At 42.5% G+C, this 27577-nt stretch overlaps 3 protein-coding genes across 5 annotated transcripts in view; 2 read left to right on the top strand and 1 right to left on the bottom strand.

Moving 5' to 3' along the window:
• The window catches only part of ATPsynO (ATP synthase subunit O, mitochondrial), a 172016-nt gene that overhangs the window by 86475 nt on the left and 57964 nt on the right, over window positions 1-27577 (bottom strand). The window lies entirely within an intron of this gene.
• On the top strand, window positions 1378-15297 carry Rrp5 (Ribosomal RNA Processing 5). Its single transcript, XM_065232612.1, has 5 exons — window positions 1378-1646; window positions 1713-4009; window positions 12900-13579; window positions 13665-14831; window positions 14893-15297. Exons 1-5 carry the CDS (start codon window positions 1560-1562, stop codon window positions 15243-15245), a joined length of 4584 nt encoding a protein of 1527 aa, XP_065088684.1. The 5' UTR covers window positions 1378-1559; the 3' UTR covers window positions 15246-15297.
• The window catches only part of LOC135710131 (uncharacterized), a 32408-nt gene continuing 31316 nt past the window's right edge, over window positions 26486-27577 (top strand). The window contains exon 1 of one of the 3 annotated variants that reach the window (XM_065232625.1): window positions 26486-26787. The gene's annotated coding sequence lies outside the window, so the exon portion shown is untranslated. The remainder of the gene's footprint in view (window positions 26788-27577) is intronic. The other 2 variants (XM_065232624.1, XM_065232626.1) reach the window with 2 other exon arrangements.

Raw genomic sequence — 27577 nt, forward strand, 5'->3', positions numbered from 1 at the left:
CGTTTGTTGTAAACATGATGTTTTCAATGCATTTTAACAACATAAAACCGATAATTCTCGATTACTTTTTCGAAGGGACGTATCAGCTTTTGTAAACAATGGATCAAATGGATCGTCGATTTGTCGTAAACTGATAGCTCGCACACTAGCAGGTATGGGAAAATTTTCCAATCTGATGGTAGAGTTAGCATGCGTGGGCGAGCTACCAGTTACGATCAAATGCATTGGTTACAAAAGCTGATATGTCCCTTCGAAAAAGTAATCGAGAATTTTCAAATTAGACGACACCCTAGACGACACCCCCCTATGATCTCAAAATTTAGCAAAATACACCTCCCTATAGCTGTCAAATTTACTTTTAGGAATATTCCTCAAAAATTACTTTTCCGTTTTCTTTTCAGCTGCGTATCAGGCTTAAAGTCATTGTTTACAAAAGCAGTTCCGCCATTTTGAAATGATCTCAGTAGAAAAATATAATAGGTGAAAATCTTGCAGGAATCAGAACACCTTAAACACAAAGTGAATCCATCTTGGTTTAATGCTGCCGGCCCGTTTTATGCTAAGAGGAAAAGGTGACAATTGGCTTCTTCCTCTTTTATTTCTATCTCCATCTCTATCTCTATCTTATGCACATGAAATCGGCCAATCAGGAGCTGGTTCACGTTTGACAGAAAAGTGGTTCCTTTTCGCCCCCGTATTAGGTTCTGCAGCGTGACGTCACAAATGAACGCAGTGTTAATAGGCTGAACCTTTTTGACAGTTCAGTGGTACTGTTTACAAGCACTTAGTCGTTTTTTCGAAAAAACAAATTCTAAAATTTCAGAATTTTAACTTGAAAATTGTCGAGGAACAGCGCGGTGAAAGGATGTTGCTCGTGGACAATGCAGAAGTGTGGTTTACATCTCACTGCAGTCTGAAAAATTATCGAGAAAATCTACACAGCAAAAAAAGTTGTTGAATATTACATCGAAACTGATGCAACCAGGTCAATCCATCGGTTGTGTAATATCACATTGTACGATGTACATCGATTTTGCGAACAAAATTACATCCATTGATGTAATATTGTATCTACTTTTTGCTATTACATCATTATTTCATACATCAGCTTGAATTACGTTGATCGATATTACATTTTTTTTTGCTGTGTACCCAAGAAAAAAACGACTAAGTCCACGTAAACAGTACCACTGAACTGTCATCAGATTGAGGTTAACCCCGACGGTGCAAAACCTAATTGTCACCTCTTCTCTTAGGTTTTATGCTGCATTCAAAATCCCGCCAATCCGGCCAATTCCTGTTTGTTCCATCTCGCTTCCTAACTACGACCCTGCAATGTTTTCACATCAGCGAACTGTCATGACGTTTATGGGAAAAAATATCTGGAAAACATTCTTCACATGTGCGCACGTTTCTGTTTATTCGATTTATTCCGAGGATATTTTGTTGAAAATTGACCGATCTGCTTGTTGAAAATAGTGATAACGGTGGCGAGAAATCAATTGCAAAAGTGGTTTGCTTTCAGTGATTGCTAAAAGGAAATTCCAACTCGAGAAACGATGGTGTACGTTGAGCCATCATTTCCACGCGGCCGAAAGGTCGAAACCGATGAGGACAAACCGCGAAAAAAGTTTAAAAAATCGGCGGTATGTCTGTTGGTTGCGTTGTTTGGAGGATTGGAGAATTGGACTAACTGAGTTTCTATTTTTCAGGAATATGGTGCATCAACGGCAATCGAAGAGAAGCCTCATAAGCTTCGCCCGAAGGACCGACAGCAGACGCGTCTGGAGCAGATTGAACACGATAAGGAAGAACTGGAACAGAGTGTGAGTGCGGCTTCGCTGCAATTCAAAACGGCCCAGGAGGGAATGCTACTGATGGGATGTGTGTACAAGATTTCCAAAATGGATGTGAAAATCTCGCTGCCGGGAAGACTGTTCGGTACGGTTCCATTGATGTCGATTTCCGAGGCCTACACTACTCGACTGCACGGTTTGTTGCAGAATAGCATTGGAGGCACAGAGGAACGGTGTCCGGGGTTGGATGAACTGTACAAAGTAGGGGATTTGGTGTACATAAAGATTAAGGCTAAGTACATCAAGGACAAACGGCTCGGACTTACACTGGATCCGAAGGATTTGCATAGCGAATTTAACTGCAAACATCTGGTGGAAGGTCTGATCCTAACTGCGACTATTGAGGAAGAGGAAGATCATGGCTACCAAATGAACGTAGGCATAAAAAATGTGCGAGCTTTTCTTCCAACGCACAATGTAAGGAACAACACGATGATTGTTGGGAAAAACCTATTTTGTTCAATAGAGAAGGTAACTCAGGCGAATGGTTCCGCGACGATAATTTTGAAGGCATTCAAACCAACAGAACCCAGGAAGTTGGAAATAGTTCAAGCAAATATTGATTCGCTGGTACCGGGATCGCTTGTGACATTCACCGTTGAATCGATATTATCGAATGGTTTGCAAGGAACGCTGTTTGACGATACGGTCCCGGCGTTCGTCAACGAGAACATGTTAGAGAGGCCCTTGTCGAATCCGAAGAACTACGAAATTTTTAAGCAGCTTCAAGCACGCATCCTTTACGTGATGCCCCACACCAAACACGTATTTCTGACGTTGGCCCACTACGATGGGAACAGAGTGCCCGTAACCGATCCGATTGCTCCGGGAAAGGTGATAAAAGACGCCAAGATAATCCACAAATGTCCTAGTGGCATATGGTTCCAGATTGGCAAGAAACACAAGGCCTTGCTTCCGAGGTACATTCTGAGAAGCAAATACAACCAAAACTACGACGAACAAATTGTAATGGCCAAATATCAGATAAACTCCGTTCACACTGTCCGGGTAATGCGCTACGAAGCATTCGATCGGACCATTATTGTAACCGATGATGATAAAACAATCGAGACAAAGTATTTCACCTTGAACGATCTCAAAGTGGGAGACATTTATAACTGCCGCATCACCAAAGTGTTGGACAAGAAGCGAGGCTATCTGGTAGAGCTGGACAATATCAAAGGGATTGTTACGTCACACAACTTTGAACCTTCGAAAACCTTCACCGTGAACCAGACCATAAAGCTTCGTTTGATCGCAATCGAAGAGGATCGCAAAATGGCTCAATTCTCCAACCATTCTGAATATATGAAGAAGTCAGCCAAGCTAGTAACCGCCAGAGAAGACATCAAGCAAGGCCAGAAATACCAAGGGACCGTGATTTCCGAACAGGAAAAATACTTCCTGGTAGCATTCTGCAACAAGATCACCGCTATCCTGTTCAAGTTCTGTCGTTCCGTGACGCAGGATCAGAACCGAATTGCCCGATTGAAACCGGGCATTGTGGAGCGATTCACTGTCCACGAAGTGACGGAAAACGGTGAAAAAATAACCCTTGCCATTCCATTGACAGACGACAGTGAGAATTTGGGCCACGTTGTCAATGGTACCGTTACGGGAGTATTTGCCACCGGCGCCGATATCTACCTGGTGAAGGAAAACGAAACTGGGGTCATTCCTCCGGAGATGTTTTCCGATTTCCCATCGCACAATGCCATCTTCCAGAGTGTACTGAAGGAAGGCGAACAGTTGCGGGCGGTCAATGTGAAGGAGAACGTCTACAGCTGCCGGGATGTGGACTATTTCCGTCGGAAACCAACATTAACGAAGGACGTTAAGGTTGGACAGATTCTGCGAGCGTACTGTGTTGAGTTGTTGTCGACGGAAAAGAAAGTTTGCTTCCGGCTGGCGTTGAAGGATTACCACAGGAAGGTGGTACTGAAGATAAACAAACTGGCCGGGGAGGGAAATTACAACGTTCCAATCGAAGAGGGACAAGTGATTATGGCCAAGGTGATCAATCGAGTGATGAAACCGGAAGGGGTGCTGTTGGTGGTAGCACCCAAGCTTGAGGAGGTGTGTACGCAGGGTGTGAACGATGCCATGCGCTACATGCAGACCTATTTATGCGACGTGAAAGGACTCATTCAAAGGTACGTAATTGCCCATAACCGCAAGTCAGTCTCATCTGTAAAAAAAAACTGGAAATGAGAAAACGATGTTCGTGGATTCTCTCTAGGAGGATGGAGGAAGACGAAAAAATAGAGCGTGCGTACATGTTCGATGGCAGTAACTACACTGAACCAAAACATCCGCAATACTTTGAATGATTATTGCATTGCTCGAGCCCTTCAACAATATGCATTCGAATTTCTGATGATTTTCTTATGGTTGAATTCATCGTCAGATGATGAACATCCATATGACTGTCATCCATACAGGATGATTTTAGTTTGAAAATTGGTTATAAAGCATACGGCACTCAGACGAAAAACATTTAAGAATAGTGTGACATGCAAGAGCTTTTAATTAGATTTTCTACATTTCCATACGGAATAGCCATAATCAGTCATTCCATTATGAATACAAAATTTCTTCGTGGTAGAGGAAATTTCCTCTACCACGAATTAGCCAAAAATTGGTTTTCATCCTTTTCCTTTGTTCGTAGCAGCTCTGATAGCGATAGCTATGCTTTCACCTCGTTTGTCAGCAAATGACGTTCGATAGAATTATTTACATCATCGTTTTGGGGCCGAACCAATACCATATGTATTTCTATTTAGTATCACAATCATTCTGCATTTCAACTGAAGGCCCTATCCCTTCTCATAACAATTTTCATCCTGTATTCGAGAGGAAAATCATCTGATTTCAAAACAACCGTCATCCGGTTGCAGCTATCATTCGAAAAAGCGATTTCGATGTTTCGTTTTGAATGGTCTGAAATTTCATTCGATCAGAGAATGATCTTTGTATACAGTGTCCATGGCCTGGAAGTTCCGCACGCAGGTATACTGCTGGAGGAGCACGATTTATTCGAAGAAGACGAACTGCAAGAGCTGCCGAACGACAAGCAGGCGAAAAAGGAGAAGAAGAAAAAGTAGAAGGATCTGTGCCTAGGGGCACGAACGGAAGCTTGACGTAGGACCGCTAGTGGACGGAACAAATATGTTGATCATTTAGTTCTTAACTCTTTCCGTTTTTGAATTGGTGGCCGACTGGATGACGGCGACCTAGTCATGCTTCTTATAGCGGGAAGCCTTTTCTTCGGTCGATGTGGGTGTTTTCTTCGTCGTCGTCGTCGTGTTCGTATTGATGCGATGCGTGCTGTTCCACTCATACGTCGTGTCCGACGCTTATCCGTCCGTTGCTCGAAAGCAAATGACGGAGAAAACTAGTAGTAGTAAAATTATTTTTATTTCTGTTGATTATGGTACATTGATTTATCATTTTAATTGATTAGCCTACCTTGCTCTTCATCTTTGTTTAATTTGATATTCTAATTTAATATTTGCGTTTTTCAACTAGTTTACAGAATACCCCTTTGGGGATGTGTTTTATCTGACTTGAAAAAAGTGATAACCTACCTAACTACGAGTATAACTTAACCTAACGTGCTAGATCACGTATGATCTGATGATTTGATCTCAGACAGGTGTCTCTGAACCTTTCCAGGATGAACAGCCAGGAGGTGGATCTCAGAATTTCTAGTCCGCGGGGGACTGCTTAGGACCATCCTAAGGATCTTGTTCTGGATCCTTTGGAGTTTAAGGTGATGTCATATTGCGCAACTCTCCCAGATTGGCATACCGTTCTCGATTACAGGAAGGATGATTTGTTTGTAGACAGCAAGCTTATTTTTCAGGGACAGGGTTGACTTCCTGTTGATAAGTGGATACAACGATCTTATCAAGATGTTGCACTTGGTTTTCGTTTTGTTAACGTGCTCCCTGAAAAGCAGCTTGCTGTCTAGTGTTAGACCGAGGTACACGACCTCTTTGGACCATTCCACCACTGTGCCGTTCAGGCAGATCTTGTTATTCTCCGACGGAACAAGTCTGGGAGATTTAGGGTGTGGAAAGATAATGACCTGGGTCTTTGCCGCGTTGATACGGATCTTCCAGCTGTTGAAATATTCAGACAGGACGTCCAGGCCTCTCTGAAGTTTGGCAGTCAGAGCTCCGATGACCCTACCCTTGTAGACGATGGATGAATCATCTGCGAACAGAGACAACGATCCACCATCAGGGCGAGCCGGCATATCGGAGGTGGGCAGGTTGAATAGGATGGGGCCAAGGATGCTTCCTTGTGGAACCCCGGCACCGATGTTGAAAGCATCCGATGTGATGCCATTCAGAGAGACTCGGAACGTCCTGTCTGATAGATAGTTGTTTATTATCTTCACTAGGAAGATTGGAAGACCGTACTGCTGCAATTTGAACACCAGGCCATCATGCCAGACATTGTCGAACGCTTTTTCAACGTCCAACAACGCCATGGAAGATGTTTTCGATACAGACTTGTTCCGTCTGAGAATGTTTGTTACTCGAGTCAGCTGGTGGATGGTCGAACGACCTTTCCGAAAACCAAACTGTTCCTCGAGTAACAAGTTGTTTTTCATCGGCAGATGTTAGGAGCCGGTGGTACACTGCTCTTTCGAACAGTTTTGATAACCCTGAGAGAAGGCTGATTGGTCGATAACTTGAAGGAGAGGACGGATCCTTCCCAGTTTTCCGGATGGGTATGACTTTAGCTGACTTCCAACACGAGGACCAGATGGTTGTAGAATCTGGAACTCAAGTGTTTGAGTTCCATATTCAGGATGTTGTCGAAACCTGGGGCCTTCATGTTTTTAGATGATTTGATATAGGCCAACAGTTCGTCAGCCGTAATCTCGGATTCCTCTGGAAAAATGTTAGGAATCTGAAGAAGATTGGTTGCATTTTCAGCAACCTCAGATTCATGAGGGCTGACGATGTTTTGTCCGAGATTATGGGAGCTGACGAAGTGTTGACCTATCGCGGCAGCCTTCTCTTCAGGAGTTATCAGATGAACCACTGGGTCGCCAGAACGATCCAGTGGGGTCAGTGGTGGAATGGGCCTAGGCTTGTTTTTAAGAATTTTTGTAAGTTTTCAGAAGGGCTTAGCACAGTCTGGGAGACAGCGGATCTTACTAGCAAAATCGTTATTTCTGAGATCCACCATCCTGGCCTGAATGATCTTTGTTAATCGATTACAATTGGTCTTCAAGTTAGGCAGGCCAGTACGCTGGTACTGCCTACGAATGGTGTTACGGAGTCTAATGAGATCTTTGGTAGGGCTGTCAAGGTTCAGAGTGTTACTCACCTGTCTGGATACTGGCACGTGTTGTTCCCTGGCCCGGGAAATCGCCTCCTCGATGGTTTGTAGACGGAGAAAACGATTTGGCAAGCGTTTTTATTATCGATGCTTTTCTCCTCTCTTCCGATCAACCGTTGGTCGATCAACCGAGCATTGAGCTCGCTCTTGTGAGTGTGCGCAATGTGTCGTTTGTTCGATTTGCGCTCTACCGTGTTTGTCCGTGTTTGGGATTTTTCGTTACAGGTCTGAATTTTGATTTTTTTAATATGACCCCCAGTATAGAAATTAAAGACGTAGTCCTAAGTAGTCAAAAGTTGAGGGAGAAGCGGAGTAAGCAGGATAGAATATGCAAATCGCTGCTTCTCTGGCTTATCTCGAGGATTATTGACACCCGGAGGAGAAGAAGACGCCCAAGGAGATCTGAGATGCGCTGAAGCGTGTTTTTGAACAACGAAGCATTGCTAGTCGGATTCACATGAAGCGTCAGATGTTGAGTCTGCGTTTTGAGGGTGGCTCGCTACATGAACACTTTTTGTGTTTTGATCGGCTCGTCAGCCGGTATCGATCGACTGGAGCGGAAATGGAGAAGCTTGATATCATTTGCCACTTGCTGCTCACGTTGGGACCGTCGTTTTCTACGGTAGTAATTGTCACCATACCAGAAGACAATTTAAGTATGGAATTCGTCAAATGCTGCTTTCTTGACGAAGAGGTCAAACGAAAAGGAATAGATGTCAAATCGTCCATGACAAAAAGTGATTCGGCTGCGTTTTCGGGCAGGAAGAAGACAGTGATGAGGTGTTTCGGCTGCAAGCAAGAAGGCCATAAGCTGGCTGAATGCCCGAAGAAGAGGGTGTTTGTTTTGTAGGAGTGAGCAGTGGCATCGTCTCGCCGGATGAGTCCAGTCAAGTGCAATGGTTTATCGATTCCGGCTGCTCGGACCATCTGGTGAATGACAATGCGCTATTTGACAAACTGGAGTCACTGTCATTCCCAGTGGAGATCGCCGTTGCAAATAACGGAGAGACGATTTTGGCGAAGCATACAGGGACGGTAAGAGTGATGGCCCTTGTCAAAGGTAAATATACTGAATGTTCTGTAAACAACGTTCTTTTTATACCTGAGTTGCGGTGCAATTGATGCGGTGGATCCATCGTGGATCGGAACTTGTCGCGTGTGGCTGCTCGCGGTATGGAAAACTGTATCGTCTAGATTTCTTTATGGACAAGTACGGCGTGAGTGAATCACTTTTGTCTTGGGGACGCATTTCGGAGAATCTTGAAATGTGGCACTGCCGGTTCGGCCACTTGAATACGAAGAGTATCGAAAGACTGATTCTGGAACACATGGTTAGCGGTCTGAAATCGGATAGTACGAACATGAAAACCGTTGTGTGTAATTGGGAAGCAGACTCGAAAACCGTTCGTGGTGCGAGACACGAAACGAGAAACGATCGTCGGGAGTGCTGAAGTTGATACACTCCGACGTGTGCGGGCTAGTGTCGCCGGTTGGCATAGAAGGGGTGAAATACTTCGTCAACTTTAATCATGAACGGAGTCATTTTACCATGACGTTTCTGCTTGAGACAAAGGACGATGTTTTCGAGTGATTTCGTCAGTACGTGGCTCATGTGACGGCCAGACAGTGTGTCGCCTTCGCTGTGATAACGACGGCAAATATAGGAGCACAGTGTTCGTACGGAAAAGGGCATCCAGGTGGAGTGGACGATTCCCCACACACCAGAGCAGAACGGAGTAAGCGAGCGAATGTACCACACTGTAGTCGAAAAGGTGAGGATAGACAAAAGATGTTGGGGGCAAGCAGTTCAGACGGCGGCTTACCTGGTAAACCATAGTCCTTCAAATGCATTGGATTCCAAGCGCGAAGAAAATAGTTCATTCGCGATGTGGATTGTATTGAAGGTGATACTTTTCAATCGGATGGAAGACAATCTCGTACTAGCGGCTTCATTCAGGTTCCGGTTATTCGTGACGTGATGATCAGCAAAATAGTGATGCGGAGGAGAAGAGCTTGAAGATTCGATGCTTGATGATTCGGCGTCTGACGATTCGGGTGATGAGTTCGGAAGCTTTAAAGAGGACGAAACAGATGAACCTGAGGACCAGCTGTGACACGGTCTGAAACGCCCTCTGGTAGCAATACGCAAGGGAGGTCAAAGCTTCAGCGAACTAGCGTGGCACGACGATTTTAAGGTTGAGTATGCTGGGTACGCTCTCAACGCGATAAGACTATATCGATAACGTGCCAATGACGGTTTGCTGATGCTAGGAAACGGGACGACTGGGGCAAGTGGAATTCTGCTATGCGAAAAGAAATGGATTCTATGTCGAAAAACAGAACGTGGTATTTGATGGAATTGTCACCGGGGCGCACTGATGTGACCAATAATTATGTGTTCCGGATTACACGAGGACTGAATGGTGAGCCTGACCGCTACAAGGCTCAGCTTGTGGCGAGAGATTCGCTTTCGACTACACGGAAATTTACTCGCCCGTGGCTAAGCTCGATACACTGCGGACGGTTTTGGCTCTAGCAAATCACAACAAGATGGTGGTCCACCAGATGGACGTTACAACAGCTTTTCTCAATGGCAAGCTTAACGAGGTATATGTATAATGGTGCAACCAGAGGACTTCAAGCAAGGAGATTGTCTGGTGTGTCGCCTGGACAAATCTTTATACAAACTTAAACATGCGTCGAAATTATGGAACGACAGATTTGACAACTTTATAGTGAAAAGACTGGGATTTACCAAGAGCGCGAACAACCAGTGTTTGTACTCGAAGAGGATCGGTAAGGACACGGTGCTCCTGGTAATTTATGTTAACGACGAGGTTATCGCTGCATCAACCCTGCAAGCAGTCGAAACTGTGAAGTGATGTCTGGCAACGGAGTTCCAGATTACCGACGGAGGATAGATACGGTGCTTTCTTGGAATGCACATTGAGCACGATGTGGAAGGAGGAGTTATGAATATCAGCCAGAAGCAGTTTTTGAATGATTTGCTCCGTAGGTTTGGAGTCTGTCACAACCCTGTGCCTTGTGACGCACCTCTCCTACCACAACAACCTCGGTGGCAGAATCCACCACAAAAACCTCGCCACCAGAATCCAACTCCGACCGTGGTTTCCAGCTGTCAAACGCGATGATGTGGAAGTTTTTTCTTGGCAGGGCAAAAGAGTGAACAACTTCCATGTGGATAGGTGAGGTTTTTTGTGAAAAAGAGTGAACAACTTCCATGTGGATAGATTAAATACTAGGGCGGTGTTTTGCAAACTTATGAACTACTTACAAACTATACTACTAACTACACAAGAGACACAGCTACACATAAATAGTACGGATTGTTGCGAGTACGGACAGATTTATTACTAGAAGAACAGTAAACGTAAGTAGCCATCAACATAAACTCGTATATTAAGAAAAACAAACACATCTAACAAGTATCCTAAACATAAAGATACACACGAATTGTAGCTTATAGCCCAAGCCCAAACTAATGTATGTATTTCTTATTAATTCTTCCCGAAGGGATTTTTTAACATCCCGTGAAATAAATGTTAGAGAATTGGAAATCTTTTTCTTCCTGTCGGTTGCTCGCACAACAGAGTCTGTCTCTACGCCAATGGAAGTACGGCTTAAGCTGGAGAAGGGGACAGAAAAGAAGCGAACGAGGCAACCGTATAGGGGACTGGTTTTAATTGTAATTGTTCAGGGCATAAACCGAGCCTTCCACTAAGTCGGCGTATCTAGGGACCAATCCCTTAGTCTACACTTACTGTCCTTCCCGTTGCACTCGTCAGCTCGTACGATACTCTAGACTCACATGGGTGGTGGTATCCGGGCCCTCACTCGGGTAGGCGCAAGTGTCCGGCAGGTTCTGGTACATTAACTTATCTCTATGCATGGTTTAAGTACTACTAATACAAAACTCACCTTGTTCTACTGTGATGATTTCGCTGAGAGTTTATGAAGGTTAATGATCTCTATGATGTGTTTGCTTCGATTGCATTATATATAGTGTTTGAAGGTCATGGGATTGCAACTAAATAAACGAAAATTTAAAAGAATAGTTATGCAGAAATTTAAGTTTCATTTGTATGTGACCCCCCACCCCTTTACAGAGAGGGGAGGGGTGTAGAACCATCATAAGAACCTTTCCGGGCTCCAAAAATCCCTGCATACAAATTTTCACGCCGTTCCGTTCAGACAGATAGACAGCAATTCATTTATAGGGGGAATTGGTTGTAATGTCGGCCTAAATGCCCCTAACTTGGGCCCATGCATAAATTCAGCAATCGACTAAATTTTCAATAGCGATAAAAAATATCCACAAGTACCAATGGGACCAATAACATCTAGATAAAATTGATAAATATCAGATTTTTAGTGATGGGCACAATCTAAGATCCAGAGGCCAACATTAGAGCCATTTCCTTTTTATATTAATATAGATTATCTTCAAATTCACTGTCCGATGGTACCATATCGCTTATCATGGAATCAAGCAAGCCATTGTGGGAAGCCGTTATGCTTAAAGGGTAACGAAGTATCGACAGGGAAAGAGTGTTTTAAGATAAGATATTGGAAATGAGTCTGAATATCTAGTTTTTTTTTTGCTGTAAATATTAATAGCTCACGAAAAGCGGTTGTGACATCTGATGAAAATAAGTGCAAAAGCTTTTGACTAAAAGCGAAGTTACTAATTTGCTATCTACAAAAAATTATCGAAACTTCTTGGACTTCTTTCAGAACTACATACATACATACATACTCTCCACATATCTGGTAGTAACCAAAATGTTTGTTCTTTGTAGAATTTGGTTAGGTCAGATTTAGCTGGAAAGTCTGAGATTTCCTTATTCACGTTTGAAATTGTCCTTCTGAAAAATCCTATCCTTACAGAAGTCAGACTCCAATTAGCATTTCGCCACGGTAAACCAATGTCGGTCATCGGTAGACTGGAACTGACCCACGTGGCGCCAAAGGTACACGCGATTATAGTCATATCGTGGACTGTGCTTCTCGTCATCGACGAACATGTACTCGCCGGACCAAGCGTTCCTTATGCGATATCCATCTCGGAGCTTGTTCGGATCGGGAATGAATTGCCAGTAGCCCTCGTACGGTACAATTTCCTTTTCCTTCACCCATGTGAAAACGTACCTGCGGTAGGCATCACGTGCGGCAGTGTCCGATCCAGCAAACAACCATTCGTTCACGTATTTGTTTCTTAGAGCGTACGATTGATTGAACGAATCCTTGGTGTAGACGAACCACTTAGCCGTTTCCCATTTTTTGTTCTTGTTGGTCGCAAACACATACCTTTTTTCATTCGGTTCAAAGACGTAATGTTCGTCCGCTGTGATGTAGCCTTTGGATTTCTTGCTGAAAATTGTCATACAGTTGTGCAGCGATGGATCTAAGGTCACGCGATTTTGACACTCGCACTGACACATGGTAGCCGATCGCTGGGCCGCCTGGCTTGCGTCGAAAACGAAAACACTCAAAACAAACATCAAGGCCCAACAGAGACCCATTTTGACTAATGAACACGTTGTTCTGAACTCGCGGTCTATTTAAGACGAACCTTTTTCACACAAACACCAGAGGTGGTTCGAATCGTTAGAACAAACCCCAATTCGACACAGAGCTAATGGAATCAATTTGATATCGTTTCAGATTTAAATCCCGCGATAAGCCATTCGCTCAGTACACCGTTGGACAGGAGGTGATGTGCGTGGTGGAGAGCTTGATCGACGGTAGCGATCAGATGGTGGTGCGACTTGGCAGCGACGAACCATCGGCTACCATGGGAATTGCAATCAAAGATCCCAAGAAAGATGATTACACCGTTGGCGATCAACTTGAAGGTCGCATCGTTTGGGTTGATGTAGAGAAGCAGTTAGTCCACGTTTGCATCGTACGGAAGTATCTGAAACACTTGATCGATGAAGAGCAGGCAAAACTTCCGCAGGAATTGTTCGATAGTGATGTAAGGCGGGATTTTGTAACGTTGTTCCAAAACGAATACGTTGCAGTGGGTTGTCTCTCGAAAGTGGACTGTCCGCTGGTTGTCGTACCGGTAAAATGTCATTACAACGACTTCCAAGTGTCGGCATTGGGGAAAAAAGCACAGGTTGTTCTGGTTCGGGCATCGGAAGGGTTATTACAGGGAATGACCGAGGAATCCTACGACAAGTTTAAAGACTTTAAGAAATCGATTACGACTAAGAAGGACAAGGGGGACAAGGACTGCTGGCTGCCGGATGATTATGAGGAGCCAATACTGGAGGATCCGGAAGAATCCGACCCGGAAGAAAATGTCGTCGAGAGCCACAGCGATTCCGGAATTGATAAAGGTGAGTGCTTCGATTTCAACTGATTGCTAGGAAAAGTTCCACTCTACGCAATGTATCACTTATCAATTTTTGTTTTATGTTTCAGACGAAGGTGCAGAACAACCAGAACCTAAAGAGTCGAAAAAGAAATCCAAGAAAAAGCAAAAGAAAACAGGGGTATCATCTGAGGATCTGGTCAAGCTAAAGACATCCAACGCAGTAGCATCACCAGCCAAGGTGCTAAAAGTCAAGAAAGAGAAGAAAAAAGCTACTACCAAGAAACTTAAGTCCGGTAAACCCTTCGTCATAAGCCAGTTGGATGGAGCGGATGACTTCGTAGCAAAGAAAAACAAGAACAAGAAGCATTTTTTATCCAAGCGCCCGGCTGCCAATGCTCCACCTAACGTAGCGAGCAAGCAGTCGGGTTCCAAGAATGGGCAGCTCGAGAAGAAGGACAAACTCCACCAGCTTACCCAGCAGACAAGCTTCAAAAGTAAGACAAATAAGAACAAGATCACCCTTCCAGTCACCGTTCAGAGACAGGACGTGAAGAAACAGCCGGAAGGCGTCAAGGTAGTAAAAGCTGCCTCGAAAAAGGAAAAACTACCCGGAGCGGATGGCTTTTGGAGCACGAACCCATCGGTTCGGAAGCAAGATTCGGAATCCAGCGATGATGATGAACAACCGGAAGTGCAAATGAAGAAGCGTCTCAACGCAAAGGAGCGTTTCGAGGCCATCAAACAGGCGGAGAAACGAATCCGTGAGATCGAAGACGAACTGGCAGATGAGTCGATTGATCCTCACACGCCCGACCAGTTCGACCGTGTGATGCTAGCTCAACCGAACAGCAGTCTCCTGTGGATTCGATATATGGTATTTCATATGGAGTCGGCTGAAGTGGAGAAGGCTAGAGCCGTGGCACGTCGGGCACTGAAGACCATCAACTTCCGCGAGGAAGACGAACGCCTCAACGTGTGGATTGCACTGCTTAATCTTGAACTTCGATATGAAACCGTTGAAACGTTCAAAGAGGTACTGCAAGAAGCCGTTCAGTACAACGATCCATTCAAGGTGTACTCGAGGGTCATCGAAATCGCAATTGATTGCGGCAAAACACCGGAAGCATTGGAGATAATCGACATTTTGCAAAAAAGGTTCCGTAGACAACCAGAGATGTGGCTTCTGATTGCCGATTCTTACTACAAAATTGGACATTCGATCAAAGTGAAGCCTTTGCTAAGTAAGGCATTGAAATCGCTGGAGAACAAAGAACGTAAGTAAACTCTGATCGCTCAATTTGGCAGGCCTATCTAATTCGTGAGCTTACCTTTCAGACATCCCACTGATTGTAAAGTTCGCCTTCCTGTACAACCGCAACAGTGAACGGGACGAGGCGCATATCCTGTTCGAGCAGATCATCACGTCTTATCCGAAGCGAACCGACATCTGGTCCCAGTACGTGGACATGCTGGTAAAGGATGGGTTGATCGATGTCGCACGTCAAACGTTGGACCGAGCCATTGCCCAGCGGCTGCCGATGAAGAACATGAAAACACTGTACACCAAGTATGTGGCATTTGAGGAGAAACATGGCGATCGGGCAGCTGTGAAACGCATCAAACAAGCGGCGGCTGATTACGTTCAAACGCAGCTCAGCTCGATAGGGGTGGCCAACAGCAGCGGATGAAGTTTTTATGGTGTTATTAGTAAGATACAACAAGAATATGTATACAGTAGAGAGGGTGGTTAAATAAAATCATCTGATCGATACTGATAACAATTCAGTTAGTTAATTTACCGAAAGCACCCGCAGCAGAGTGAGAGATCGTTTATAACCTTTAGGATGAGATGCACTGAGCCCGGTGCAGTGATTAGCATCCATGCCTCTCACCCTCAAGGACACAAGTTCAATTTTCACCTCCAAACAAGTCATACATGATCTAAAATTTGTTAAAATGTGTTACCATCTAACTGAGATATGATGCGTATATTTCTAGCGGATTCTAGTCCATGTCCACCTGAACGAATTTGTCAAAAACAGTAACATTTTACCAACGAATCATCTTCGATTATACCTTATCGATACGTCAAGGTAATGCATGCGGAATAAATACATTTTCACAATTTCTGCATAGAGGCATCACTAATAGTGATGCACCGAATATACGGTCGCTATTATAGTATTCGACCGAATACTTAGGCCGAATATCATGCTTTGCACTCTCGAAATTCCGCTCAAACACCTTGTCGGTTACTTGTTAAGCTGAGAAAACGCCAACAAAAGGGTTTTGACCACCTGAATAACTTTGTTGAAGATTGCAATCTTCCATCTAATGTTTATCGAGTTGTTGAAGAGCTATGAGATGCTAGCACCACCTGGAGAGCGATTTCTGAACTAAACTATCTACCCGACTATATCTACCTCAACCTAAACCGATTCGCTTTGCCGAAGAAAGTAACCATTTATCTAGTTGAGGTCGGGATATCGACTAAAGAAGAACTCAAGTTATAAGCTACCTTGTGAGAGAATTCCAAACTGTATAGTTCATTCATAGAGAAACAGGCGTAACTCTTCATTCTGGATCATCGTTTGCGCATTTAACGATTGGTTTGAATTTTGAATTAGATAGGGTCTAGTAGACCCTCTCTAGTTTGAATGTTATCGCGAACTACTCGCCACATCGGCTCACTTTGACGTTTCTATATATTCGGTTTTCTTGTATGCAACATTGTTTGCGAATCAGTGAGCAAGCTTGTTTTCCGCGAGATGTCGTTACTGAAGTCCTATATTTAGCGGTACTATGTTTTGAAGATAATTGTAGTTACGTCTGTTTGTCTGTGGTTCATTCATCATTCAAATGAGCATTGTGTCCGGTACAATTTTCTTAAATACTGCAATCTTCTATCTAAACTCCGACCTAAATGGACAAAAAATCGAATGGCTCTCTAGTGCTAGTTTGTCATTTTGGTTTTCGGTTTCACGTATTACGACACGAAGTAGCTTATGAAGAGTTGCTTGCAGACAACCCGAGTGCATCGTTCTTAGCTGTTGTCGAAAGCTGATAGCTTCTCATTTTTCTTCTTCGCATTTCAAGCTTGTTGCTTATCGCATATTAGCTTATTGCGTGCTCTCAACTTAGTGTTCTAAATGCACTTCCACAGTTATTAATCTAGAGCTTTCGATGCCAATACCTATGCATGAATTTGTATATTGTGTGGCAAGCACAATCATACTCTATGCCCAGGGAAGTTGAGAAATTTTCCAACCCGAAAGATTCCCTCGACCGGACATCGAACCCTCTTCCAATGTTCCAAGATAGGATTCTCTCAGTCTATTGGTACTACTCCTAGACTGAGGAAAAATTTGGAAATTTTCTTCATGTTCCGGCAGATGTTTTAGGCTTTCCACAGGAAAACATGAGGCAAATTTACTCATCGCTGAGTTCCTGAAGATTTTGCGATTATGCGTAAACTGAACGCAAATTTTGGTTGATCCGGAAGATCATAACCACTAAGGCACTATTCTGATTTTCCATTTTAGCCAACAAACATATTCTTGAATACCAGCAGGATCCTTGCAAAAACGATACCGAATTGAATGTTCTAACTGTGGATAAAGTTTTGGAGCATCTCAGATGAATCAATTTATCAGGAAAAGTGTTCTGCTTCCCATGTCTCAGTATGTGATAACTAGATTAAATAGAAGATGAAACAGGAAGATATTAATATGATAACGATGGATTTTCCGCAGATGGGATGTCTTTCTTTCATAACACTTGTGTTCGATTTCACCGTAATATTTTAACCTTTTTGGTCTACCACCAAGAATTTCTTTTTATGGACATTGGTGGAGAGCTGAGGCAGCAAGTTCTTCATCAGAATTCCCAATCTCCAATCCACCAGGTCTTGCTCCGCGCTTGTTGTCCTCCTGCTCCTTTCCTTCGATTATTTTTTCTGGGCGTCTCGATCACGAAATGCAGAAGTGGGAGGAATTGAGAAGAGGTCATCAATTTGAGGTATTTTGTGTCTTAGCTTCCTATTCTGCAACAGTTCACTCGGTGCTCTTCCCGTCACGCTATGTGGTATGTTGTTATATAAAATCAGGTAAATGCTCAATTCCGCTTTCCAGTGCCCATATAAAGCGTTTGAGATCTTGAGGCGCTTCATCAATGACCTGTTTTGGCGCTCCACCTCGCCATTGGCTTGCGGCCAGTAAAGGGGTACTGTGTTTTTGAATAATCCCCAACGTATCACAAAATACACCAAATTCTCTCGAAACAAATTGCTTGGAATTATCCAGGATGATTTTTCTTGGAAAAGCCCAAAAATCTTCTTCAGACGTGCATTTTTTTCTTGTGCAGTTATCTTGGTCATAATTTCGAGCTCTATATATATATATAGGCTGTAATAGTCGTTGACCACAAGAATATATTCGCCACTGGGCATAGGACCATAGAGGTAACTCTAAGACCAGAAGGTCCCGAAGAAACGAGCTCAACTTTTTGGCTCAGCTCTGGTACTATCTTCGGTCCCAAGCTAATCGATTCACCCCTCGAAACATAGGAAAATCCACTAACCCCTCATTTTATCTGTCAAACTTTCATAGCGAATCAAAACAAACAAAGTGTAGTACTAGAATTTATACTAGAATGGGGTACGTTAGTCGATTTGCTTGGGACCAATAGGCTAGTCAAGTAGTGAGCCAATTTGAAATCGTTAGTTTCGTATTGATTGTTGATAGGACCAAGAAAATCAATTGCCAATTGAATTTTCCCAAACAAAATTTAAAATTCTCCCGTAAATCCAGATCATAACCAAATTCGTTCAGATTTGACACCGTTGTTGGGGACCTCAATACACATCGGAAGAGCAGTGGATAACATTGGGTTGTGATTCACTATACAAACTTGACCCATAACATCATATCCAAAAATTAATCATTAGCCTCGTTATTAACCAATGGCCAGTAGCCATAGATTAAAAATCTCCTTAATAAAGAATTTAAAAAAAACCAATGGCCAATTGAGTTACAAAACACATCAAATTTAATCTCTACCACTGTCTAAAAGGAAATTTTATCAGCTTTTCAAAAATCATATCCTTATGTTTCGGAAACTTACGAAAATATGTTTTTTGATATCAAATTCTGATAAACTGCACAAGTCGGTTCGATGCAATGACAAGCGTGGCATCAAAGTAGGCTATTCCCATCGATAATTAAGTTATCGCATGCGACATTGCTGAATTTGAGGTTAAAACACATTTGGTTACTTCCTTGGTAGTACCCATTCAGGGACCATTCCCTAATTTGGCCAGTTTAGTTAGCCTTGAAACTGCTTGAAAGAAACATTTGGTGGCCTTTGACAAGACCTTTCAGAATTTTGTCCGGGTTTTGTTAGGAATCGCCCCACTGTGCATTGTGGAGCAAACGCTCTAAGAAGCGACGAAATTACTCCTGATAAATTTGGGCTTAGTGGAATACCTGTATAAAGAGAGAGCGAAGGAATAGTAATTTCCATTTAATTCCACTACCTTATTTGCTTATCCTTGACAGATACGCGTATTTCGTCTACAATGTGCAGACTTCTTCAGTGTCTTGTACATTACTCGTTTATGTGTCCTAGGTAGTAACGTGAAAAACCATGTGTGTCCATTTCCTTGATCCCTGTTGAGTAAAGTTGAATCAACAATCAATACGAAACTAACGATTTTAAATTGGCTCACTACTTGACTAGCCTATTGGTCCCAAGCAAACGATTAACGTACCCCATTCTAGTCGAAATTCTAGTACTACACTATGTTTGTTTTGATTCGCTATGAAAGTTTGACAGACAAAATGAGGGATTCGTGGATTTTCCTATGTTTCAAGGGGTGAATCGATTAGCTTGGGACCGAAGATAGTACCAGAGCTGAGCCAAAAAGTTGAGCACGTTTCTTCGGAACCTTCTGGTCTTAGAGTTACCTCTATGGTACAGTTGCTGCGGTGAGGGTTGTAAATAATCACTTTTGTAGAATTCTCGCTTTTTTTTATCGATGATTGCCTGGATTGTGATCTCCTTGTATCCTTTGAGTCTCGCTGTTTCTAAGATGTACTGTAATTCGTAAACCTTTCCTGTATCGCTAAGTGCAAGAGTCTGCATCCGATCAATCATGTGGTGGAAGGCGGGCATTTTCTGCTGGAACGAATGGTTGGAAATATAATGGGGTAAATCTTTTGGTGCTTGTCCTGTAAATTTCATTTTCAAGCGAAGAAGATGATGACGATTCCCTGATGACTAGAAGATCGAGGAATGCAAGTTTCCCGTCTTTTTCTACCCCGTGAGTGAATTTGATATCCTTGTGAATTCTGTTGATCTCATCTAAAATTTTTGGAAGGGCTTCCCGTTTAACTTCGATGAAGATATCGTCAACAAACCTCCACCAACGATTTGGTAATAGTCCTTTCTTCTTCAGGATTGTCTCCAAGTTGGCCATAAAAAGGAAGGGAGATAGTGGGTTTCCCATTAGGGCTCCTTTCGTCTGCTTTTAGAAGTTACCTCGGAAAGAGCAGTAGTTCTCCTCCATAGAAAGGCGGATCAGCTTAAGGTACGTCCGAACTTTGTTTCTCCATGCTGCATCATCTCGTTGTGTTAATAGCCAGTCCTCCTTGACCGGTACGCTGGGAAAAAAGAGCTGTGACGTCAAAAGATACCATAATCTCGTCCTCGTTGATGTCTCCTGAAGATTGTAGTTGCTGGGCGAACTCCTGGGTGTTACTAACTGCTTTATAAAGCAGTAATATATTGAACTGCTTTATAAAGCAGTTAGTAACACCCAGGTGTTCGCCCAGCAACTACAATCTGACTTTGAAGTAATTTTTGTTCAAATGATTTTAAATTGCCATTGCAAGCCAGAGACCTTGTACATTTTCACGGCAGTAGAAAAAAAACTATAGCACAAGATTCCTGCCATTATAGTTTCAAATACTTACAAAAGATTTCAATCCAAAAAGGTGCATTCAGCTGCTTCTGAACTTTTCCCATTTTCGATAAATGTCGATACTTTACCGTATTTTCGATTCAACCTTTATTTCTATCGGTAAAATTTATGCTATTTTATCGAAATTCAGGTCTGATTCGATAAATACACCTGAAAAATGGTTTTTTAAAGCTTTTCATAAAGGGATTCCGTTAAGAGGTTCGACAAATTTAAAAGATTTTAAACCATTTATTCGGTTTCTCGTTGGTAACCGAAGAGGGTTTCTAAGAATTGCATGCGGAGACGGTTGACAGTCATCTTCAGCTCCAGTTAAATGAATCTGGACAAATTAAAAAAAACAAACTACACGGCTGAAAATATCACAGAGTGGTTTTGACTCACTCTGCGCGAGAACGTCGTTTACTCAAAAGTGAATAAAAGTGTGCCTACTCACTTTTGAGTAGCCATGAAGACTGCACATTGTAGTCTAAATACGTATCTGTCATGGATACCAAAATAATTAAGTGGATAATTTATTTAAGCATTCAGCTAACACCCTATTTTAATACTTCAGACCGATGAATCTTAAATGTTTGATCAATAGTAGCCAGCAACATCGGTGTGGTATTATGTGGAATGTTGCACTGTAAGAATTACTCATCTTCGAATCTTTTTTATTATATTTTCAAAACGTAGTCTGTGGTATTGCGTAAACTGAAAATTTCTTCACATGCACCTCTAAGGCAACAGCTCTTGATTATCATTCTGCCATGTACTTATCAATCAATAAAACTGTGCAACAAGACTTTCTAGAACTGAGAAAATTCACTTTATTTGACTTTCTCGTGGACCCCTGAGTAAAAGTCTCGAACAAACTTATACCCTAACACGTCCTAATTTTTTGGTACCGCCCTCTATATGAATTTTGGTATGTTGTCCCGATTTCGGTTGTATACTGCCAACTAAAGCATGTTACGACATTGCCGTCCAAGAGTTTTTTTTGTAGGAAATGACTTGAGAAACATTTTTTTAGAACATTTGAAAACGATATCTCGTTGTCTTACCCCTCGTTTGGGTGATTTTTCAAACTGAGTACCCCCCTAAAATCTAGAATTCATGTAAATTCACTGTAAAAAACCATAGTAGGTATGTGCTGGTATGTTGAAATTTTCATAATTTAAACTTATAAGAATGAAAACACTCTAAATGCGATGATTTTAATCATACTTTATTGTAATTTTAATTCAATTTAAAAATATTATTGGTTTTTTTTTTCTTTATTATTGAGATTTTTAGCCGCAGGCTGGTTCATCTCCCGTTTAATGGTAACATGGAGAGGGCGTTTGAAAGATCCAGTGAGGCCCCCCTTGACAATCGAATAATAAATAGTTACAGTGGTTCATGCCATATTATACATACGATAAAGATGTAAAACAAAATCGTAATCCGTTAAACGTTGGCAAATGTGGGTTGCTGAGATGATAACAATATTGATGTTAAAGGGTGTCCACGATGAAATTGCCACACACAAAATTGATTCGCAAAATTCGAGTTTTCATCCGATTGCCATCAAATTTTCAGGGATTGAGAAATAACTATTAAACTTCATTTTACTCGTATTTTATTTACAGTCCATACGCAAATGCCCGCACCTTGGCCTTAACCCCGGCCATAAGATTCTGCACAACCTGTGAATCAACCGTTTTTTGCATGTAAACCCATACTTTCTTCAGTTCCTCGACTGTCTTCACTACCTTAGGTCGTTTAAGAAGGTGCGGCTTCATAATCGCCCAGTACTTCTCGATGGGGCGGAGCTTCGGAGTGTTGGGAGGGTTGAACATTTTCGGCACGAAATTGACCTTATTGTCCGCATACCACTTCAGCACGTCCTTGGAGTAGTGGCATGAGGCCAAATCCGGCCAGAAGATTGTTGGGACGTTGTGGGCCTTCAGGAGAGGAAGCAGCCGCTTCTGGAGGCACTCTTTTATGTACACCTGTCCGTTCATCGTGTCCTGGGTCACGAAAGGTGCACTCCGCTTCCCGCACGTGCAGATGGCTTGCCAAACCAGGAATTTCTTCGCAAATTTGGACATCTTCTGAGTGCGGACATGCTCCGGAACGCTGAACTTATCCTTGGCCGTGAAAAACAGGTTACCGGGGATCTGTTTGAAGTCGGCCTTCACATATGTTTCGTCGTCCATGATGCAGCATTCAACTTTCGTCAGCATGTTGAGGTACAACTTCCTGGCACGGGTTTTGGCGGACTTGTTCTGCTTCTCGTCGCGATTAGGGGCCTTTTGTACCTTGAACGTTCGAAGCCCAGCCTTAGTTTTGGCCTTCTGGACAAAACTTCGGCTTAGGTGCAGCTTCTTAGCCACATCCCTAACGGAGGCGTTCGGATTTCGGTTGAAGGCCCCAACTACGCGGTTGTGATTTTTGGTGTTGTACGGAATACTTTTTCCTTCACTTCTGGGCTTCCGATCGGTGGTCAACCGTTCCTCGAACCGCTTAATTACTCGCGACACCGTGGAATTCGCGATTCCCAACGTTTTAGCGATGGAACGATGCGAGAGATCCTTGTTCTCGTGATGAATGCGCAAGATTTTATCACGCACGAGCTGTTCTTTCGACTCCATTTCCGCGAGTTTTGATCACAGGACTTTAAAACTTGCAGGATGTAAATAATGCACTATGAACTAAATCCACCCAAATTTTCATTAAATTCTTTGCAGGATGTAAATAATGCACTATGAACTAAATCCACCCAAATTTTCATTAAATTCTACCCAACGGTTAAAAAGTTAGAGCAATTTCATAGTGTGGCAATTTCATCGTGGACACCCTTTAGGAGAATAGTCCGTTAGGTGTTTGCAGGATGATCAGTTGTGAAATGGCAAATCTCATAGCGTGGACAGAAGATAAGCTTTTCAAATTTATGTGTATAGTTCGGTGTCTTTCAGGAAGCACAGCAAGGCAGATTCGTATGAAGGATCGTTACTTAGAACGTCTCGCACTCTAGCGTGGATACCATACAGACGTCGATGATCCTCATACTTGGGACAATTCACAAGTATGTGTTCTACTGATTGTTCTGTTTGGCATATATCGCACCGTTTGTGCCTGTCTGGTACTATGGAATAATCGTGGGTGACTCGAGTGTGACCCGTTCTTATACGTTCTTAGGGTTCGTTGGTCTTTCCAGCGGGGCTGATCAGTCCATTTCTTGATGTCACCTTTCACCTTTCGCAAAAATAGCCATCTTTTTTGTTGCCAGCTTTGGGCCCAAGCATCTTGGATGATCGCTTTAACCCATGTTTTGACGTCGTCAGCTGGCGTTTCATTGGTATACAAATTTGATTCCCGACCGACAGACGCCAGATGGTCAGCGGTTTCGTTTCCAGCTATTTCGACGTGTCCGGGTATCCAGGCAAATCGAAGGTTGCTATTAGCCGCATTGTGTATCGCTTGGATCCACGGGTGGCTATTCTTGTAAGACTCGAGCGCCGAAAGTACACTTGCTGAGTGAGTGAGTTGCCGTAGGACACGATGAAGCTCCAGAGGTAGCTAAATATATGGCGACAGCTTCGGCTGTGAACACGGAACATGTATCAGGTAGGCGATGAAAGTAGGTTATATTGGGACCGGTTACCCCAATTCCCACGTGACCCAGTGCTTTAGAGCCGTCGGTGAATATGAGTTGGTTATTGGCAAGTTTGGTAGAAATGAATTGTAGGTATGCTTTGTGAAGATGAATAGAGTTTTCTCCAGCTCTGAAGTTCCTTTTATTGTCCAGTCGATATTCAATTGAGGAGAGTTCCAATCTCTGTCTCCTACCCAGTGAGCCTCAGAAACTGGAGGGAGCTCTTGATTGGTCAAATATTGAAGGAGTTTGTTCGCCTCCGTGAGGAGGAACACTCCCTTATTCTCACCGATGGTGCGTTCAAGGAAGCTAACTGCTTTGGAACAGGTAGCGATGGTCATCAGATGCCTAAAGGGAAGTACACCGGTCTCGATGCAAGCAGCTCTTTCTGGAGTGGATGAGAGTAGCCCTGATACGGTCCTGATACACCGGTTGTAGATCGGTCCCAGCATTGCGACCATCAAGTCGGCCGCACGGTATATGATTTCGATCCCATTGAGAAGCCTGCTTGTTACTACGGCGTTGGAGATTCGAAGTGCAATGTCTCGGTTATTACATTGATGGCGACTGGTGATAACCCGCAGGAGCCGAATCCGGGACTGGCAGTTCTCTCTAACTGCTGTGAAATGTGGCTTAAAACTGAGCCGGCGATCGAGGAGAACACCGAGGACTCGACATTACTTTTTATCGGGTATCGTCAATCGAAATGGGCCACTTCCAGGGATGGTGGTTACTCATGCAGAGGTGAGTTATTGCACTCTTATTGATATATATTTTTACTTTTCGTGTTTCCTATAGTCACCTGGAAGGTTCTATTGATTAGAAAGTGTCGGATGGAGCGAAGAATGTGGCCAGACAGGCCCAATATTATTAGTCTTTCCTGATTATAAGAATAACACAACTTTCTAGGACTGAGAAAATTAATCATATTTGACTTTCCTGTTGTCCCCTGAGTAAAAGTCTGCGACATACTTATATCCTAACACGTCCTAATTTTTTGGTACCACCCTCTTTATGAATTTTGGTATGTTGTCCCGATGACGGTCGTGTGCTGCCTAAACTAAAACATATTACGATATTGCTGTCGAAGAGTTTTTTGTAGGAAACGATTAGAGGAACATTTTTCTAGAACATTTAAAAACGATATCTCCTCGTCTTACCCCTCGTTTGGGTGATTTTTCAAATTGGACACCCCCCCCCCCCCCTCTCAAAAATCTAAAATCCATATAAATTCACAATACCAAGACCAATAATATTTTTAAATTGAATAAAATAACAATAAAGTATGATTAAAATCACCGAATTGAGAGTGTTTTCATTCTTTTGGGTTGTTAAAATAATTACTTTATGGAAATCTCAACATACCAGCACATCTATGGTTTTTACAATGAATTTACATGAATTCTAGATTTTTAGGGAGGTACTTAATTAAAAAAATAACCCAGACGAGGGGTAAGACAACGAGATATTGTTTTCAAATGTTCTAAAAAAATGTTTCTCAAGTCATTTTCTACAAAACATTTTTGGACGGCAATGTCGTAACATGCTTTAGTTAGGCATGTTGGGACAACATACCAAAATTCATAAAGAGGGCGGTACCAAAAAATTAGGATGTGTTAGGGAATAGGTTTGTTCACGACTTTTACTCAGGGGTACACAAGAAAGTCAAATATGGCCAACTTTCTCAGTCCTAGAAAAAAAAGTTCAGATTTGTAGCACAGTGTAATCGGTGAAAATTGATTTTCCAAATTTTATTTTTATACATCAGAAAAGCAAACAAATCATAAATGTTAACTGGAGATATGATTTACCATCAAATCAACCACACTCCGTTACAGTAACAGCATTTTCTTTCTCTCATTTCCATCACCTATTGATAGATCAATCAATGCGATACATTGTCCTACCATTATTCGTGTTATGGAAACGAAAATATTTGATCGATTGTTTACTCCAAACATGATTTGTTCACCTAAACACCCAAAAATGCAATCATTACGTATTGATTCAAGAAGCATATGTATGCTTACGTGTTAAGTTAGGTTACGTATAGCAGAACCAGAAAAGCCGGTGCCGGTAAAACGTAAATAGTTACGGGAAGCAATAAAGAATAAGATATCACGAGGTACTGTACTATGTAGTGAGAGAATATTGTAAAGCAAAATGAGAGAGAATGTTAATGTATACTCGGAGAGATTCGGGTTTGAGTTTCTCGTGAGAGCGATAGCGGTTTTACTGCCATACACAGCTGTAGGCATCCACATGCCGCCGAGGCGCAATACTACTACTCCATCTGTATCTACTCTGTGCAACCAGCGACGAGACGAGCGCTAACCGTTAGTTGGCGAGTACATCCAGTTCGGTTAGGATGTGCCGATTCGCGAATCTCTTTTGTCGGTTCCATTGATATTACTGACAGCGCGTGAAACTGAAAGGGAATGGTTCAGTGAAAAGAGGACAAGTGCAAATTGGTTAGTGGAAAAAATAAAATGTGCTTTAACTTTTAATGATTGAATTAGTCAAAGTTGAAATTGAGGAGTGGGATGAATTGACGGTCTTGTGGAAAATCGTAAAACCGCGCTCAGAATATACAAAACTGAAAAATTGCAATTAAAAGAAGGTGTGTTTGGCAGTAAGCAAAATTTTCATCGATTTTTCTCAACCCAGATGTGCGTCTCTTTCTCTGTTGACGAAGCTTCTTCTCTGCATATCATGGTCGGATAAAGAGGATGAGGATTATTCACCCCGGGAGCAACTAAACAGCTCCAGTGTAATGCTAATGTACCCCGAAAATTCTGGTACTCTGGTTCTGTCAAATCGAATAATGGTGGAGTAAATTTACAATTGGTCTTTTTTTTTATCAACTTTTTTTCCCCGTTTTTAAGTTTTTTGTTTTTTTTTTAACTTTTTATAAAAACAATGATATTTTTTTCTAATAGTCTTCCAATCGACTCAGCATGACGGGATCGGAAAATGTCTATCTATTTATGTGTGTGAGAGAGCGCGTAAGACAATTTTCTTATATGTATTTCTCGGCAACCACTCTACCGAATTGAACGCAACAACAACCAAATGAAAGCTACCATGATTCTATAGAATGTTAATTAATAGTACGTTCAGACTATAGAGTTATAACATGTTATAGCGCTATCTTGATGGTGATTTCTGTGTTGCAATTATTTGACAACCGTTATAACATGTTATAACTTTCCAGTCTGTACAGCGTTTAATAGACTTTCAATCGATTAACTGGTTCCGGATATATGGACGGAACAAGACCCTAAAATCCGGGAACTAAGTGATGTTTGTCAGCAACCACATAACCGAAATAAACGAAACCCTTTAATCGGGTTACTGCCCAGTGCCCACATAGGAAATAACCATAAAAAGTGCAAGCGATGATGATGAATTTTGATATAATT

Source organism: Ochlerotatus camptorhynchus, unplaced genomic scaffold (genome assembly GCF_037179485.1).
Source record: "Ochlerotatus camptorhynchus isolate MF236.1 unplaced genomic scaffold, CSIRO-AGI_Acam_v1.1 ptg000370l, whole genome shotgun sequence".
NCBI lineage: Eukaryota > Metazoa > Arthropoda > Insecta > Diptera > Culicidae > Ochlerotatus > Ochlerotatus camptorhynchus.